The sequence below is a fragment of the Erigeron canadensis genome, chromosome 9 (genome assembly GCF_010389155.1).
Source record: "Erigeron canadensis isolate Cc75 chromosome 9, C_canadensis_v1, whole genome shotgun sequence".
NCBI classification, from domain to species: Eukaryota; Viridiplantae; Streptophyta; class Magnoliopsida; order Asterales; family Asteraceae; genus Erigeron; species Erigeron canadensis.
In genome coordinates this window covers 34394368-34411141 of record NC_057769.1, presented here as the reverse complement: position 1 = coordinate 34411141, position 16774 = coordinate 34394368, and the positions used below count along the sequence as shown (strand labels likewise).

The following is a 16774-nucleotide window of genomic DNA, read 5'->3' as shown; positions in this document are numbered from 1 at the left end:
TGTATGACTCAAAACTGATGAATATGTAATATTAAGATAATCAACTTATATTTTGTTTACAAATACGTCAAATATACATAATTTAACAATATTATGTAATGCATAAAAATGTCCAGACTCTTACGAGTCGAGTCACGTTTCGAGTCACGAGTCAAAAATCATGTTTTCGAGTCGACTCAAAAGTTACGAGTCGACAACTATGCCGTCAACTATATACAAGAGGAAATATACGTTAGTATTCCAATAATGATTAATTTTTTCTTTTAAAGATAGCATTAAGCTTTGTTTTTTTTTTATTTTATTTTACCTGCCTAAATTTCTATTAAAGATGGCATTAAGCTTTTAAAGATAAGGACACCTGGACCAATCCCATGAAAATACTCCTAACACAAATATCTTTATTATTTTTATTTTTTCATCTCATCCAATTCTATAACATTCTCAAATTTATTATTTTTATTTTTATTTGTGGTTCCTTTTACCGATTCACCCGATTCTCTCCAAGGTATCATATTCTAATTATTAATTTACTTTTGATTCTTTCATTTCTATAACAAAATTTACTTTTATTTGGATGATTTTTTATCCAAATTTTTACTACTTTTGGAAGCTTTTAAAGTAGTGAAGACGGGTTGGGGGGGATGGATGAAATTATACGCATGTATATGTATGTACTGTATATTTGTATTTGTATTGTATAAATCATTTTTCTTGATTTCGGAAGCTTGTAAATTTGATATGTATAAATTATCAAATTTTTGATGTTAAATCCATTTCAGAGAATGTATAAATCCATTTCATATTCTGCATATTAAATCCATGATCAACTTTCTTAATCTAAATCCATTTCATATTCTGCAATTCAAGGTTGAATTTGATATGAATAGTATCTGCAATTCAAGGTTGTTACTAATTCGATATATACATATTCTGCATTTCATATTCTGCACTAATTTGATATGTATAAATTTGATATGTATAAGTTTTTGATGTTATTTGTGTGTAAAATTAGTGCAATTCAAGGTTGTATTCTGCATATTAAATTTGATATGTATAAATCTACTTGAATCGAAGTAATTTGCTTTAATCTACTTGCAATTCAAGGTTGTATGGGGACTTGTAGAGATTGGATGTATTTTCCTAGACGGATGCCCGAGTTTGATCATGGACTAACTGAATTTCTTGATGCTGCATTTTCTAAGGCAGCGATACGAGGTCAGATATGTTGTCCCTGCAAACGGTGTAAAAATCGTTACTGGTTTCGTAGAGATGAAGTTTTTGATCATTTAAAAGGACAAGGATTTGTAGAAAACTATACTTTATGGTTTTTTCATGGAGAAAATGCACCTGATAATGCAACACGTGATGACGAGGCAAATGTGCATGACAACACTGATGAGCTATTGCATGATAGGTTTAGAGACACCATAGATGAGGCAAGAAGGGTACATGAAGGTATAAATAAAGACGCCAAAACATTCTACCGGTTGGTAGAAGATGGGAACCAAGATCTATATCCTGGATGTAAAAATTTCTCCAAGCTATCCTGCATCATTAGACTATTTCTGTACAAGACGCTTCATGGGCTTAGTAACGTGGCATTTAACGATCTCCTACAACTTCTAAAGGAGATCATTCCAGAAGCTAAACTTCCACCTAATTTTACTCAAGCTAGAAAAATCATAAGAGATTTGGGGCTTGATTATAAAAAGATAGATGCATGTCCAAACGATTGCATGTTCTATTGGAAGGAGTCTGAACATGATGATGTATGTCATGATTGTCACACCTCTAGGTGGAAAGATGACGATAATTCGGACAAAAAAACTTCAAAGGTTCCTGTTAAGATAGTGTGGCATTTTCCTCTAAAACCTAGGCTGCAAAGGCTCTTTATGTGTTCAGAAACGGCTAAATATATGACATGGCATGATAAAGAACGTCCAAAGGATGGAAATCTACGACACCCTGCAGATGGACAAAGTTGGAAGGATTTTGATTCTTTGTATCCTCAGTTTGCAAAAGAAACTAGAAATGTGAGGTTAGGGTTGTCTAGTGATGGATTCAACCCGTTCCGAACAATGAGTATTGCTCATAGCACATGGCCTGTGGTGTTAGTTAATTACAACTTGCCTCCATGGATGTCAATGAAACCCGAATATTTTATGTTGTCGTTGTTAATCCCCGGACCTGAATCTCCAGGTAACAATATTGATGTTTATTTGCAGCCTCTAGTTCAAGAGCTGAAAGAAATATGGGTTGATGGGCTCGATACATATGATAGGTCTAAAGATGAGACTTTCAAATTGTATGCAGCCTTAACTTGGACTATAAGTGATTTTCCGGGCTATTCAATGCTATCAGGGTGGAAGACAAAGGGTAAATTCGCATGCCCATGTTGTAACTATGACACTTGTTCAACGTATTTGCCGCATAGTAAAAAAAACATGCTATATGGATCATCGCCGATTTTTACAGGAAAAACACCCATGGCGACTTAATACAAGTGCTTTCAATGGTAAAGTTGAAGACAGGTTTGCTCCTAAACTCTTATCAGGCGTTGAAGCTTTAGAAAAGTCATCTAGTGTTCAAAATTTATTTGGAAAGAAACGAAAGAGAAAAAATGATAGTACTTGCCCATGGAAGAAAAGGTCAATATTTTTTGAGTTGCCATATTGGCAATTTAATACATGTCGACATAATCTTGATGTGATGCACATTGAGAAGAATATATGTGATAACCTCATAGGTACTTTGTTGGATATTAGCTGGAAGTCAAAGGATCATCCAAAAGCTCGATTTGTCCTTTTAGAACTGGGTATTAAAGAAAGACTGCACCCAGAATTTTCTGATGATGGTAACCATATTTTATTTCAAAATGCATGTTTTTCTATGTCATCAAAAGAGAAAGATATTTTTTGTCGGGCTTTGAAGGAAGCAAAGTTGCCTAATGGATGTGCATCTGATTTTTCACGATGTGTTCGTTTAGCAGAAAGGAAAGTTTCTGGTTACAAGAGTCATGATGCTCACATATTGTTGCATTACTTACTTCAAGTTGCCGTGAAAAAATCTTTACCCAAACATGTTGTAATCCCCTTGATCAGGCTTGGTGCCTTTTTTCGAAATTTATGTAAGAAGGTAATTAAGCCAGAGGACCTTGACCAATTACAACTAGAAATAACCGAGATATTATGTCAACTCGAGAAAATATTTTTGCCAGCCTTCTTTGATATCATGGTTCACTTGCCTATTCATTTAGTAAATGAAGTTAGGCTTGGTGGACCGGTACAATATAGGTGGATGTTTTTCATGGAAAGATACCTGTGTAAGCTGAAGTCATATGTGCGAAACAAGTGTAGACCAGAGGGATCCATAGCCGAAGGGTATTTGATTGAAGAATGTTCGACATTTTGCTCACGTTATATGCAGGAAGGAGCAAAAACTAGACTTAATAAGGGTGTTGAAGACGTTGATGCCTTGGACAACACAAATGAATCTGGTGTAAAAGTATTTGTCATTGAAGGTCATCCGCTCGGAGGTAAAAAACGAAGAGAAGGAAAGACTTTCACTTTAGATGCTCGTTTAAATGAACAAGCACATCGATATGCCTTATTCAATTCTGATTGCGACACGATTGAAGAGTATATCAAGTAAGTAACTTGTTTCAGAAATTCCTTCCCTTGATTAATTATTAAATTATATGTGACTAGTGTAATATCTTAAAAAATCCTTATATTATAGATAATAACTTGTGTAAATGCATATTACATAATACAGGGAGCACCAAGTTTATATTGACTGCCAACCACGAAAAAGTAGATGGACACGAGCACAAAACCATAGTAATCAGTTTGCGGAGTAGTTGAAAGACAAAGCAAGTAATAGTAATGTTCCTGATCATATTTTCTCGTTAGCTAAAGGCCCGAGTTCTACATGTAAGAAATACCAAGGGTATTATGTTAATGGGTATAGGTTTCACACCAAAGCACGTGATCTTAGATGTAAGACTCAAAATAGCGGCGTTTCAGTAACTGCTTTAACTCCTAGTTTTGCAAGCACACGGGATAAAAACCCCGTTGATGGGAACGTTGACTACTATGGTAGAATTTTGGAAATAATAGAGCTGGACTATTCATCAAGTTTTAGTGTTGTTTTGTTCCGTTGTGAGTGGTATCAAATTGAGAAAGACGAGTTTGCTTTAACTTGTGTTAATTTGAACAAGTTTTGTTGTTCAGATGATCCTTTTGTCATGCCTAACCAAGTGCATCAGGTATTTTATGTGCCAGATCCTATAGAAGATGGTTTGCATTATGTTATGAACACTGTTCCCAGAGATTTCTTTGACTTTGAGGAAGAAGGTGGTGAAAATGTTGATGAATCCTACTGGTGCGAGCCTAGTAAAGATAGATTGGGTTCATTGTCTCAAGATGGTGAGCATGATGCTCAGTTGCTACATAAAGATATGTCTCCTCTTGTGGTTGAAGCAGAAACAGAAATCAATGAGGTGGGGGAAATTAACAATCAAAATGATGATTCTGATAATGATGATGATACATTATGGGATTGGATGAAAGCAGATGAAGATGATGAATCCTGATATTTTATTAGGCTATTACTAAATTCCTAAAATTCTTCGATTATCATGAAGGTAAACGACTTTTAATTTTCAAAATTAATGATATCATTGATAGTGTGTATGTGTGTGCTTTAACTTTCGATCAATAAAATCTTAGTAGTAGAAATTACATTCTTTTGTGGTTGAATGATTCAAGGGATAATAAAGGTGCAATAAAACATAAAATAGGAAAGGTTCATGAAAATGAGTGATGATGGTTGTACCGCAAGACTGGACTATTGACAAATGTATTGTAGAAAATTCCTTCTCAAAAACCGAGACTACCTCAGTTATGTTAAACCCTTTACTCACAGAACATGTGGGTCACATATGGTAATAGCCCATCCCTTCTACTAGTCCTTGTGAGTAACGGGTACAGTTAGAGGGTGTAATTTTCATCAATTAACTTATAAATGGTTTTATTTGAGTTAAATTACCTTCTAGCAGCTCAAAGAGGTGAAACGGAATAATTACTAGCCACAATAGGATCAAATGGGTCAAACAAGTTGAAATGCATGTAGATTTTGTGATTATACTTGAGAGTGACATTAAACTTATTTTTGTTGGAAAAAGATTGTTTCAAAAAAGCCATCTATCCTTTTAGAAATGCACCTAATTTGACAGTGACACCCTGGGACACCAAATATCTAGCAAATATTATCCTCTCTTTCGTACAAGTTTGATTCTTTATTGTGTGCAGGTTAATTCTAGATTGAAACAGAATTTTATTCACTCTTATAGTCTTATACGAAATCTACATGGTATTACTTGTGCTTGATTTTATTCTAGAAAAAAGGATAATTCATATTTGTTCTTAATAGAGAAAAATGAAACCCAAGGAAATGGGCAATGAATGAGATAAAAACATAAAGCAGAATTAGTTATGCTATGCCCTTTTCCACATCATGTTGATACTTCGTTACATGACTTTAGTTTAATCCTAGGTCAAACTAAGTCACGAAACTAAAACTAATAAGAAACTAAACTAAGTCAGGCAAAATGTATCCAAAAGAGTCCGGGAAAACAAAACAAAGTCTTACCAGCTATATTTTCTCTATTCGTCGGGATTTTTCTTCCTCTATTTAGATGCATTTCTAAGCTAGAAGAAATGCTTGATAAAATAATAAATAAACAATTTAGGTCTGAAACAAGTCAATTTTAACAATATTTTGGTTCATATTAAAAAGTTCACCATGGAATTCTAGTGGATTGGCTGATTTAGGAAAGGAGCCGGTATAATACTAGAACCAACCAAAGAAGATAATGGTTATAAAATGAGATAATGGTTCATATGTTGCAGCAAGATTGCTGTATACTCCAAGGGTATCTTGGTGGCAAGGCCCACACTCATGTTCAAGGATTTCCCTGGCTTCCTCAAACAGTTCAGTAGCTTCGTCTATCTTGAAGAGTTGTACCGAAGCCCAAAAAATCCTGTTTTTCTTTCTCCACTTGCCCTTGGTTTGGCATCAGCACTTTCGAAAGCTCCTCTTGCTTCTTAATTCATACCTACCCACCATATAAAACATGACGCCCATTCTTGCTTCTACTACTACAATAGTACTTTGCTGGCCTGGCTTGTCTTCCAAAAGTTTCATTGATTTCTGCAACAGCCTTGATGCCTCCTCGGTTTTACTGTTGAAATTATAGTTTCTTTCAAAAAGTTGGCTTTTGAATTAAATTTTCTAACTTTAAAAAATGTTTTATCTTTAAGCTTTAACAAATGCAACATTTGTTAAAAATGTTGCAAATTTGGCTTAACAAACGCAACATTTGTTAAAAGTGTTGCTAGTTTCGCTTAAAAAATGCAACATTTATTAGAAATGTTGCCAATTGTAATATAAATTGCAACACTTGCAAAACAGTGTTGCTTTTGTACTTTATATGCAACACTTATTATCAAAATGTCGCATTTTCATCAATGTCATCATAAAGGCAACACATTTTATAAGTGTCGCTTTTAAAGTGTTGCATTAGACTCATTTTGTAGTAGTGTTATGAGTATAAGTTATTAAAAATAGTTTATATCATAAAAGTGTAACAAAGGTTAAATTGGTCATTTAACATATTTTATCCTTGAATTCCGTTAACTAGATTCCATTGAATTCTGTCAACCAAACACAACACAAATTTTAAAACTTCAAGATTCCAATTCCTTTAAATTCCAATTTCTTCCAAAACATTCTGTGAACCAAACTGCACCTAAGACTTTTGATTTCATCAGCTAACATCATATTCCAAACAACAACAATATGAACAATATTAAGGATCGATGAGAGAGAGTACAACATCATGTTGTTTGATTGGTAGTGCAAAAAAACAAAAAACATAATAATATTGTATATGAAAAAGGGGGAAAACCTGATTGTGGGGGAAGGTGGGGTGGAAAAAGACAGGAATGCCCACACACGTGAAGGTCACATGGGTACTTAACAATAAACATTAACGACTCTGTTAATTTTGGACCAAGCTTGCAAAAATTCTCATTTTAGGGACCCCTATAAATTGTCCTTGTAAATTGTCCAAATGAAATTTTGTCCTTATAGATTGTCCAAATGAAAGAGTCCCCCTATATATTAAGCGAACTCTTTCATTTGGACAATTTACAAGACAGCGGGACTATTATATATAGGGGAGGCTATCTACACACATCAACTGTTCCTAAAAAACATTACCGAAACGCACCGTTTTATGTAAAACTTCTCGTTTTATACCCTGATGCTACATTTTTGTGTATCCAAAACGGTGCTGGATCATCTACTTTTATACAAAAAGGATCGTTTTGGTACAAGAGAAAATTCTTTCCGCTTTGAATAAACACTACGTTTAGGCATAGAATACGACACTGGCATATACACATTTGAGGTAAAATAGTCGGTTTTGGCAGTTCACTTAATATGCAGCGTTTCATGTAAAATGGCATTAAAAACGGGAGAATTCATTCCCTTTACATGTGTGTCAGACCACATGTAATTCTCAAAAAGTGTTTTGCTATCTACACACCGCCCAAACGCGGCGTTTTATGTAAAACGGGGTATAAAATGGGGAGTTTTGCATAAAACAGGGTGTTCGACTAATACTTAGCGTTTTATGTAAAATGGGGCCTAAAACGGGAGAATGACACCTGTCATTCCCCTGACATGAGTGACAGACCACATGTAATTCTCAAACAGTGTTTTGTTATTTACACACCGGAAAAACGCCGAGTTTTATGTAAAACGGGGTACAAAACAGGGAGTTTTACATAAAACGGCCAGTTTTATCAGTGTGTCTTTTAAACAGTTGATGTGTGTAAATAGCCGTTCCCTTTTAAAAAACTTGCAAGATTGGTCCCATGTGGTTTTTCCATTTTAGCAATGGGGGTCATTGTGGGGTAGAAAGTACATAAATACCCCTATACGTGCAGCACACATGCACCTTTAACGGACACATCAAAATTGGACCAATTTGCAGAACATTCTCAAAATAGGGACAGCCATTGCAACGATTATTGAAAAGGGGCCCTCGTTGTTAAAATGTACAAACCAAATGGACTAATCTTGCAATTAACTCTATTTATAAATTAAGTTTTTATGAAACCATTGTCATTGCCGGTATAATGTTTAGCCATGTATTTATGTTTCGTTTGATAGTAACAATTAGCATGTCAAAGTTTATGACTCACATTCAACTCTATCTTTGGTGTTGACCCGACCCAGCCGATGGCCGAGTATAAAATGCGAGTTTTAAATAAAACTTTTTACTTTTTTGAGGTCCAAACAAAAATTTGTCCTATCTTGGAAAAAACCCCCGACTAAACCATCTATATTGAGATTTGACCGGGTAAATGATATTTCTACCCGATTATATATTATTTAATACTATATATGGGACCTGTTTAACCGTTATTTCATTAATTATTATATAAAGATATCCAATTGAATTGATATATAGAACACAATTACTACATCAATTTAAATATCATCAAACAAACTTCAATTCCTCTTTGATGGATTGCTCCCAAACGCACTCTCCAATGAGAATCATCCATTCCAGCCGACACCTTTTCTTTCAAATTATCAATTTGCAATTCACATTCAATTATCAAATCCTTCTTCGTTACATTTTTGTTCTGCCAGAACCCCTTGCATATCATCATCTTCAAAGATGCAAAAATCCCGGATCTATATAGATACCAGTGTTCAGACCCGTCCAATAGACGAGTATTCTCAAAATCTATTAATCAAAGCTAAAAAATTAAAACTCAAGTATATTAAATCCCTATGACCAATATCACAATTTTAATCAATACGAAAACTAAAGAAGGAAACGTATGAAAATTAACCCTATATAAATATTGATTCCAATTTGCTTTTTTTTTTCAAGTTTAGTTAAATAAAAAATTTACAGTTTGTTATATCTAAACTTACTACAAATACAAAAAATAATTTTAGACTAAATGATTTAGTATTAAGCTCAAAAAAAAAAAAAATATCTAGACAAAAATTAAAATAAAAACCAAATTATAATATTTAGTTAGTATCAAGAATTAAATTCTCAAAAATATGTTACAAACACTGCCTTGCAAAGTTGTATAAAGATCCAAGAGCAAGATTGAGAATAGGGAGGTCGGTTGATTAGGTCTTATGATAAGATATATAGGAAAGTTTATTTTTAATCGATAGGGAATAGGGAAAGAAATAAACAAAAACTAATATGACGGCTTCGGAGGGAAGCTTAAAAAAAGGAGATTATGGGTGTCAAGTTTACCCCCAACCCCCTCTTCTAGTTATATTACTAGTGTTCAGGGCCGTCCATTTGAATTCAAAGCTAAAAAATTAGAATTCAAATATATTAAATAGATATACCGAAATCAACTTGGAAATTTGCTAGTTGAATAGCCACTCCATCGGTCAAAATAATACTCCTAAAATTTTAATAGCAAATTTAGACCTTATATCTAAAAGGTTATAGAAAGATATAATCGTAACCTAAGAGTTAATATAGGTTACAAATACAAAATTTAATATATAATATTTAGATTAGTTAAGTCATATATCACAAGTTAATCAATATGAACGCTAAAGAAGAAACATACGAATATTAACTCCATATAAATATTGACTCCAGTTTACCGATTTTTTCCAACTTTAGTTAAATAAAAAATTAACAGTTTCTTATATTCTATAAGTGTAAACTATATAAATTAAAAAATACATATCAATTCATCAACAAAGACCATCTCAAACGTTTTGATTATCTTCAGGTTGTTCCAATCCGAAACAGTCCATACATGCACAACAAGGAGTCATAGATGATGGTTAACATGTATGGGCTTAAGATCTTCAAGATGAACTAATGTGGTCATATTTTTTGTTGTTAAAGAAAAAGCAATAACAAACATATAATGGACAACAAACTAAATTAAAAGAAATAATAATAACAATGACATAGAATTCAATGTTAAAAAATAATAATAATGATTAATTATGTTCAAAATATATAAAAAGAAAAACCATTTTGTAGTTAATCGTAGCTTTTTTTTTTTTGTCGTACGTGAGTTATATTATAGATTACCAATAAAACTGAAAATTGTAAATTAATTATTTTTAAATTGGGTAAAATTGTAAATTGGTGATGGAAAACAAAAAAATATATAAATTAATTATTTTTAAGTGTAAATTGGTGATGGAAAACCAAAAAGTATAATTAGTTATTATTAAATTAGGTTAAAGTGTAAATTAGTGATAGAATATCAAAAAGTGTAAGTTAATTATGTTTAAATTGGGTTAAAGTGTAAATTTGTGATGGGAAACCAAAAAATATAAATTAATTTAGATTGGGGTTAAAGTGTAAATTGGTGATAGAAAATCAAAAGGTGTAAACTAATTTAGATTAATATTAAAAATTTAGAGGATTAATAAGGATGAATGATTAGGTTAAGGAAGAGAAATTATGGGTGCCAAATATACCCCCAACCCAATCTCTTAGTTATATTATAGATATATACATATATATATATATATATATACTGACACATATACATACAATATTATAGATATATACATATACATACAACATTCACCATCATATATACTGACACATACATACAATATTCACCCTCTTTGCCCCCTATTACATACCATCGTCGCAACAATTCACCATAATACATAAACTAATTGAAGATGATACATTAAACCTTCTAATCGCAATTACCAAAAAGTAATTGCAATCAACAACACACCGGCCTACTAAAATTGATTTGCTCACAAATAAAGTTGATTTCATGCTACCAACCAACAATTTGTAGATCGAAGAAATAAAGAAAGTAATTGGTTGGAAATTATTATGAGCGGAAATCCAATATAAAGCAAATAATCTTGAACAGATTTCTTTATTTGTAAAGGTAGGTAGCGGTCGTGGATATGGTATATGTGTGGCCGAATCTTTGTGGTGGTCGTGGAGTGGCCGGAAAAATTGTATGTTGGTTCTTGATTTTTCGGTGATATGATTATATACAAGTGATTGTTGATTTTCCGATTGGAGCTGCTCTCCCTCATTCCACTCGTCCGGCTAGCTAAGGAAATTGGTGGGTTGTGAAAAAGGATGCGGAGAAATTATGAAAAAGAATGAAAAATTATTGGAAACAAAATGTGGGATTGGTTCAAAAGATGAGGGTGAGCCGATTGGATCTATGTTGTGAAGGTGTTGTAGATAAAGTTAAGAAGATACAAGTTGTTGGTTAAATGAAGGAATTTGGATACTGGATTTCGCTGTGCCAAAATTCGATATAATAATATAATGATAGGGGTATTTTTGTCCTTACAAATAATTTGATGTGTATGGATAAGAAAGTTCCGTGGCAAAATCAGGATATAAATTATAAAATAAATTAAATAAAAATAAAAATAAAAAATGACTGACTACGTAATGGTAGACTCAACATAGGTGTTTTAGCCGGTTTTTGTTCCCAACATAGAACATTATTCTCTTTTGACCCCAATAAATTAAAAAGTGACAAGTTGAGATACTTTTAAAGTAAAAAGTCCTTTATTTAACGGAATGGTAAAGTTAAAGGTAATTGAATATAACGTGCCCTATCGGAAAAAAAAAGGACATATTTTTTTTTTATTGTATAAGGAGATGAGTACGTCGACCAATGAAAGTCTCAACTCTGATTTAGTTGTATTGATAGGTTGAATTATTCTATTAAATCAAAGGGAAATAACAAACCACGTACGTAACATAGTTTCGTAGACTATGTATAAGATTACATGCCTATGAAATGTGCAAACTTGATATCTGTAGATATTAAAATCAAGATCCGTAGCATTCTTTAAATCCCGTCATTTTTTAACGGAAAACTAGTTAATCATTTAAGGCGCGTTTCGTTGTATAAAATGTTTTTCAGTTTTTCATTTACAATTTTCTGGCAAATGAAAGAAGTTTTCGTCTTTAGAATACAAATGAAAATTTTGAAAACGCATTCAATTCCAAACTAGAAAATGAAAAACAACTTAAGGATTTTGAAATTTAGGAAATGGAAAAGGAAAAGCGGAAAAACTACAAAAAAATGTTTTCTAATTTTATGTAGAAAACAGTATTTTCTGTTTTCATGGAAAATATTTTTTTAAAAATTATGATTTGAACGTGTTTCTTGTTTTCCATGTTTTCTTAGAAAATAAAAATGAAAAATATGGGTGTTTTTTTGAATTAGACGCGCCCTTAGTACCCGTACAGAATGATCCATTGATAAAAGATCACTGACCGCACGAAGCTCTTAGAGATCCCAAGTTACTCAAGATTAAGTGAAACCAATAACTCGCCTACTTGTAAGCATAACGAGTACGTCTACAGGAGACAGGGTCTCCCTACGTGCCAATTGACTTCAACTTCCGTCATTAAATGGCTCAATTTTTTTTTTCCTTTTTTTTTTTAAGAACAACATTAAATGGTTCACTTGATACTATATTTGTAAGTTCTAAGCTGGTCTTGGAGAAAGGAGGTTGCGCGATCAATTCTACTTTTCCTTTTATGTATGTGATACAAATAATTAACTCTTATATCCTAGAATTTGAGGTAATTACTTTTAATTGTTTGATATAAATAAGACTCTTCTTTCTTATGAATATGTAGCAAAGCGCCATCCACAAATCTTAATCACAATCTTTTGATCCAAAAACATGAACAACAGAAGAAACAGATTTTTTTGGCTATATGTCATTACGATTGCCCTTTTTTCCGTAATAATTTCTTTCTACACCAAAAACTCTTTCTACACCAAAAACTCAAACATAAATAATAGAATCGATATCCTTAGAAGGACCATCGAGCAAAATGGAATTTATGATCTCTTTACTTTCTTAAACAAGAACTATAACCCTCTGCTTAGTCAAAGTAAGCTTTCTTGTGATGCCAATAAATGGAAGTCTCCACTCATAGCAAAGTATGGGGTGACGACTGTTTTGACCGTTGATCAAAAGGGCTGTGGCAAGTTCAACACCTTTAAAAAGGCAGTGGATGCTGTTCCGGAAAATTCTCCCAAACCAACACTTATAATATTTGATTCAGGCACATACACGTAAGGTTTCTAGTCCGTGCATCTTTGTGCTTTATAAATGTAATAAAATCCAAGAATTGAACATGTTATGTCTGTGGCAGGGAGAAAGTCGATGTGCCAAAAACCAAGACTAATCTAATAATACAAGGCCAGGGTTATCTCAATACGTTTCTCTCTTGGAACGCCAATGCAGCTTCAAGTAACGGCACTGTTTTCAGCTACTCTGTTGGCATTTTTGCTCCAAAGTTCATGGCTTATGATATCAGCTTTAAGGTATTGCAAGTAAATCGATCATACATTCCCATATTGTGTAATATCTAGGTCTTCAATTGTGATTGATAATTGTGATTGTATTCAATGACAAAGAACACAGCTCGTCCCCCAAACCCAGGTGAGATTGGAGCTCAGGCAGTTGCGCTGAGAGTCGGGGCAGATCAAGCAGCTTTTTATAATTGTGGCTTTTATGGACATCAAGATACTCTCCATGATGATCTAGGAAGGCATTATTTCAAGAATTGTTTCATTGAAGGAACCACAGATTTTGTCTTTGGAAATGGTAGATCACTCTATGAGGTAATCACTTCTTCAGGCACTACGTACAACAAGTATGAGATCTTAAACTTCGTTCAGCACAAGATAAGGATTCAAACTTATAAACATGTAGATGTAGATAATGGCTTATCCATGTAGATAAAAAAATGTTCAATTTTTTTTTTTTATCATAAGTGGCTTATCAATGTAGATCTAAAGTAACAATATTTTCTTTCAGAACTGTACACTGAATTCGGTAGCAAGTGGCCCAGGGATCAATGGAGCAGTAGCAGCACAACAAAGAAGCTCATTGGAAGAGAAAACGGGGTTTTCATTTGTGAATTGTAAGCTTGGAGGAAAGGGTAATATATGGCTTGGGAGAGCTTGGGGTGTATATTCAACTACTGTTTTTATAAAAACATCAATGACGGCAATTGTTGCTCCTGAAGGATGGAATAACTGGAAAGACCCCTCTAGAGAACAGTAATCACTTTTTTTTTTTTCTTAACCTTTTCTTACCCACTTATTTAACTTTTGAGTACATTTATCTATATGATCGAGTCAATGATTTGCCTTCATCGAGTAACCTGAATAAGGAAAACCTCATATGTTTACCTAGCTGTTTAATAAACAGGATATTATTTTAGGATTCTATAAGCAGAAACCATGGACTCAACTATATCGCTTTGTTTCTCATGTTGATCAAGCCTATTCTCCTTTGTGTGTGTCTAACGGATCATGTATATTTTCAGGAAAGTTTTCTTCGGAGAACATGCGTGCACTGGTCCAGGAGCAAATCCCAAAGGTCGAGTGAAATATGCAAAACAACTTAGCGCTGCAGATGCAAAACCTTACATGGATATCTCTTACATTGATGGGAATGAATGGCTTCCTAAAGACATTAACACTTAGCATCAAAGCTTCAAACTTATGGCATTAAGTGATTAATTTTCTTATCATAGCATTGTTCATATCACACGTGTGGTATTTTCTTTGATAAGAAACGAAGAAAATTTTAGATCATTAGAAGCTAGCAATAGAGTACTAACATATATACTCAATAAAATTTTTATAAAATTTTTGACTAGTGGAACATCTTAATTATATAGCACAAAGTTAACATCAATCTTCAAACAGTTGTGGCACAAGAGGCTCAAAGAATATAATTGTCACGGGCACTCACAATCACTCTCAATATGATAAGTGTACAAAACTATAAATCGACATAAAAGGTTACACACTAAACGTATGGCAGTAGAGACGTTCCTAATTGTAATCTTGTCCTTCTCAATCGAAAGATGAATTAACGTGTGCGCACTCATTCTTTTTGTTGGACAAGCAACATTTTTAACCTTAGAAATCCCGACATCAGAGGTAAAATACACAACGCATGCACTTATTATTTGGCAAAAAAAAAGGGATAAAAGTTTTCATTATATTAACCATTCCCCAAAAACATTCTAACAACATCCTCTAACGATGAGATACAACATAAAGCATTTCAAGATGGCGTGGGACCGATAATCACCATATTAATTATAGTAAAAGGGTCCGGATTCCATTTTAATTTTGGTACCTCATTATTCCAGTACAATATCATCATACTTCAATTCGGTTTGATCAAATCTCACGAACTAACAAAACTGGATACCAATTCCAGTCTTACTTTATATTTGGTACCTTTTTTTTTTTTTTTTTTTTTTTTTTTTTTTTTTTGTGTCGGAACGACTGATGATACTCGCAAATTATGTACATCCAAATTAGTTATATACATTTACGTTTTAGTATCTTCTTATGAATAGCCTTTGATATTAATCTAGGATGATCTGTTCGCATCAAATTGTGATTGGGTATGATTAGTTGTCCAGATCATTGATTTTGAAGTTAGATACAATTTAGATAATTTATTTTTGGAAAATATCAATTTCTAAAGGAAAGGAAAGGAACAGTGTCGCCTTCTGCGGGTTTTGAGCCCCAATACCTCAACGGTGTATGGGGAAGCTAAGTTATAGGCAAACCTTACCTCTACCTTAGTAGAGAGACTGCTTCCATGTTCTACCTAAATGGTAAAAAAAGCCCTCCAACCTTTGCATGGGATGAGGATTGAACCCATAACCTCTGTCTCCAGAGGCCAGAGTGTTTACCACTGATCCAACCATGCTGCTTGAAAATATCAATTTCTAATAAAAGCGAATTTGGGCTTATAAAACAAATACACTTTGCTACTTATTCTATTAGTTTGAGCCGATATTAATTAACATGATCGTTGTAAAACAAGTATTAAAATAAAATAAATATGACAACATTTTGACCTTTAGATCATGATAAAATTAATGCACAAAGATTCACAAAGCACAAATATATATATATTGATGCACGATGATTTTTTATGAATGAAACATATTGTTTTATGAATGCACGATGATTTTCGCTCTCATCACCATCTCCACTGTCGCCCCCACCACCACCTCCACCATCACTACCTCTACCATCGTTGTATTGCATGAGCATAAATCTAGTGTACTAAAAAACCAATATGGTTTTTACAACATCTTATGCGTAAGGTACAACTGACACTTTACTTTCTTAAAGGCTTTTGGTATAAGTCTTTTTACGTATAATATGAGTAGAACTATGTAAACATACATTATATTTATTTTTTTAAAATACCTATTTTGTTCCGACTATGTTAACATTTTACAATTCTTTTATACGAAAAGATTAGGTAAAGCATGCAGTACCTATTTTAGGTAAATAATGTGTATTTCAGGGGAGGATTATGTAAAATTTAAAAAGGATTATGTATGTTTAGCAAATTTAAATATTAACTTATTTGAAAATGACGGGTATTGTGAATTGTAACCAAACAAGGGTACTGCAAAGGCAAAAAAAATTATAATAATTATATTTTGACACTTAAACTTTTTAAGTTATCCATAAATGCCCCTGATTTTCTATGGGTGATATACTTAACATACTTATAGTTGCTGTACATATGATATTCCCTTAATTTATAACGACAGTTCTTAAGATAGGTAAAGTCATGCAATACAGATCATTTTTCTCTCTTTTATTTATATGTAAGTTTTAGAACA

General features: G+C 33.0%; 2 protein-coding genes across 2 annotated transcripts; both read left to right on the top strand.

Annotated features, from left to right (window-relative positions):
• Positions 1-1148: 1148 nt before the first annotated feature.
• Positions 1149-4594, top strand: LOC122583665. The gene is made up of 3 exons (XM_043756046.1): positions 1149-2376; positions 2435-3647; positions 3970-4594. The coding sequence occupies exons 1-3, from the start codon at positions 1149-1151 to the stop codon at positions 4592-4594; spliced, it is 3066 nt and encodes a 1021-aa protein (XP_043611981.1).
• Positions 4595-12771: 8177 nt separating this feature from the next.
• On the top strand, positions 12772-14591 carry LOC122583664 (putative pectinesterase 14). The gene is made up of 5 exons (XM_043756044.1): positions 12772-13169; positions 13250-13421; positions 13515-13721; positions 13918-14162; positions 14432-14591. Exons 1-5 carry the CDS (start codon positions 12772-12774, stop codon positions 14589-14591), a joined length of 1182 nt encoding a protein of 393 aa, XP_043611979.1.
• Positions 14592-16774: the final 2183 nt, after the last annotated feature.

What these genes read in the sequence shown, in the direction of transcription:
- LOC122583665 (XM_043756046.1), top strand. Translation starts at nt 1,149, where the DNA reads ATGCCCGAGTTTGATCATGGACTAACTGAATTTCTTGATGCTGCATTT. An exon ending in ATCAGGGTGGAAGACAAAGG is followed by an intron (nt 2,377 to 2,434) that starts GTAAATTCGCAT and finishes TTTGCCGCATAG; the next exon opens with TAAAAAAAACATGCTATATG. An exon ending in ACGATTGAAGAGTATATCAA is followed by an intron (nt 3,648 to 3,969) that starts GTAAGTAACTTG and finishes TAATGGGTATAG; the next exon opens with GTTTCACACCAAAGCACGTG.
- LOC122583664 (XM_043756044.1), top strand. Translation starts at nt 12,772, where the DNA reads ATGAACAACAGAAGAAACAGATTTTTTTGGCTATATGTCATTACGATT. An exon ending in CTTATGATATCAGCTTTAAG is followed by an intron (nt 13,422 to 13,514) that starts GTATTGCAAGTA and finishes TCAATGACAAAG; the next exon opens with AACACAGCTCGTCCCCCAAA. An exon ending in AAAGACCCCTCTAGAGAACA is followed by an intron (nt 14,163 to 14,431) that starts GTAATCACTTTT and finishes GTATATTTTCAG; the next exon opens with GAAAGTTTTCTTCGGAGAAC.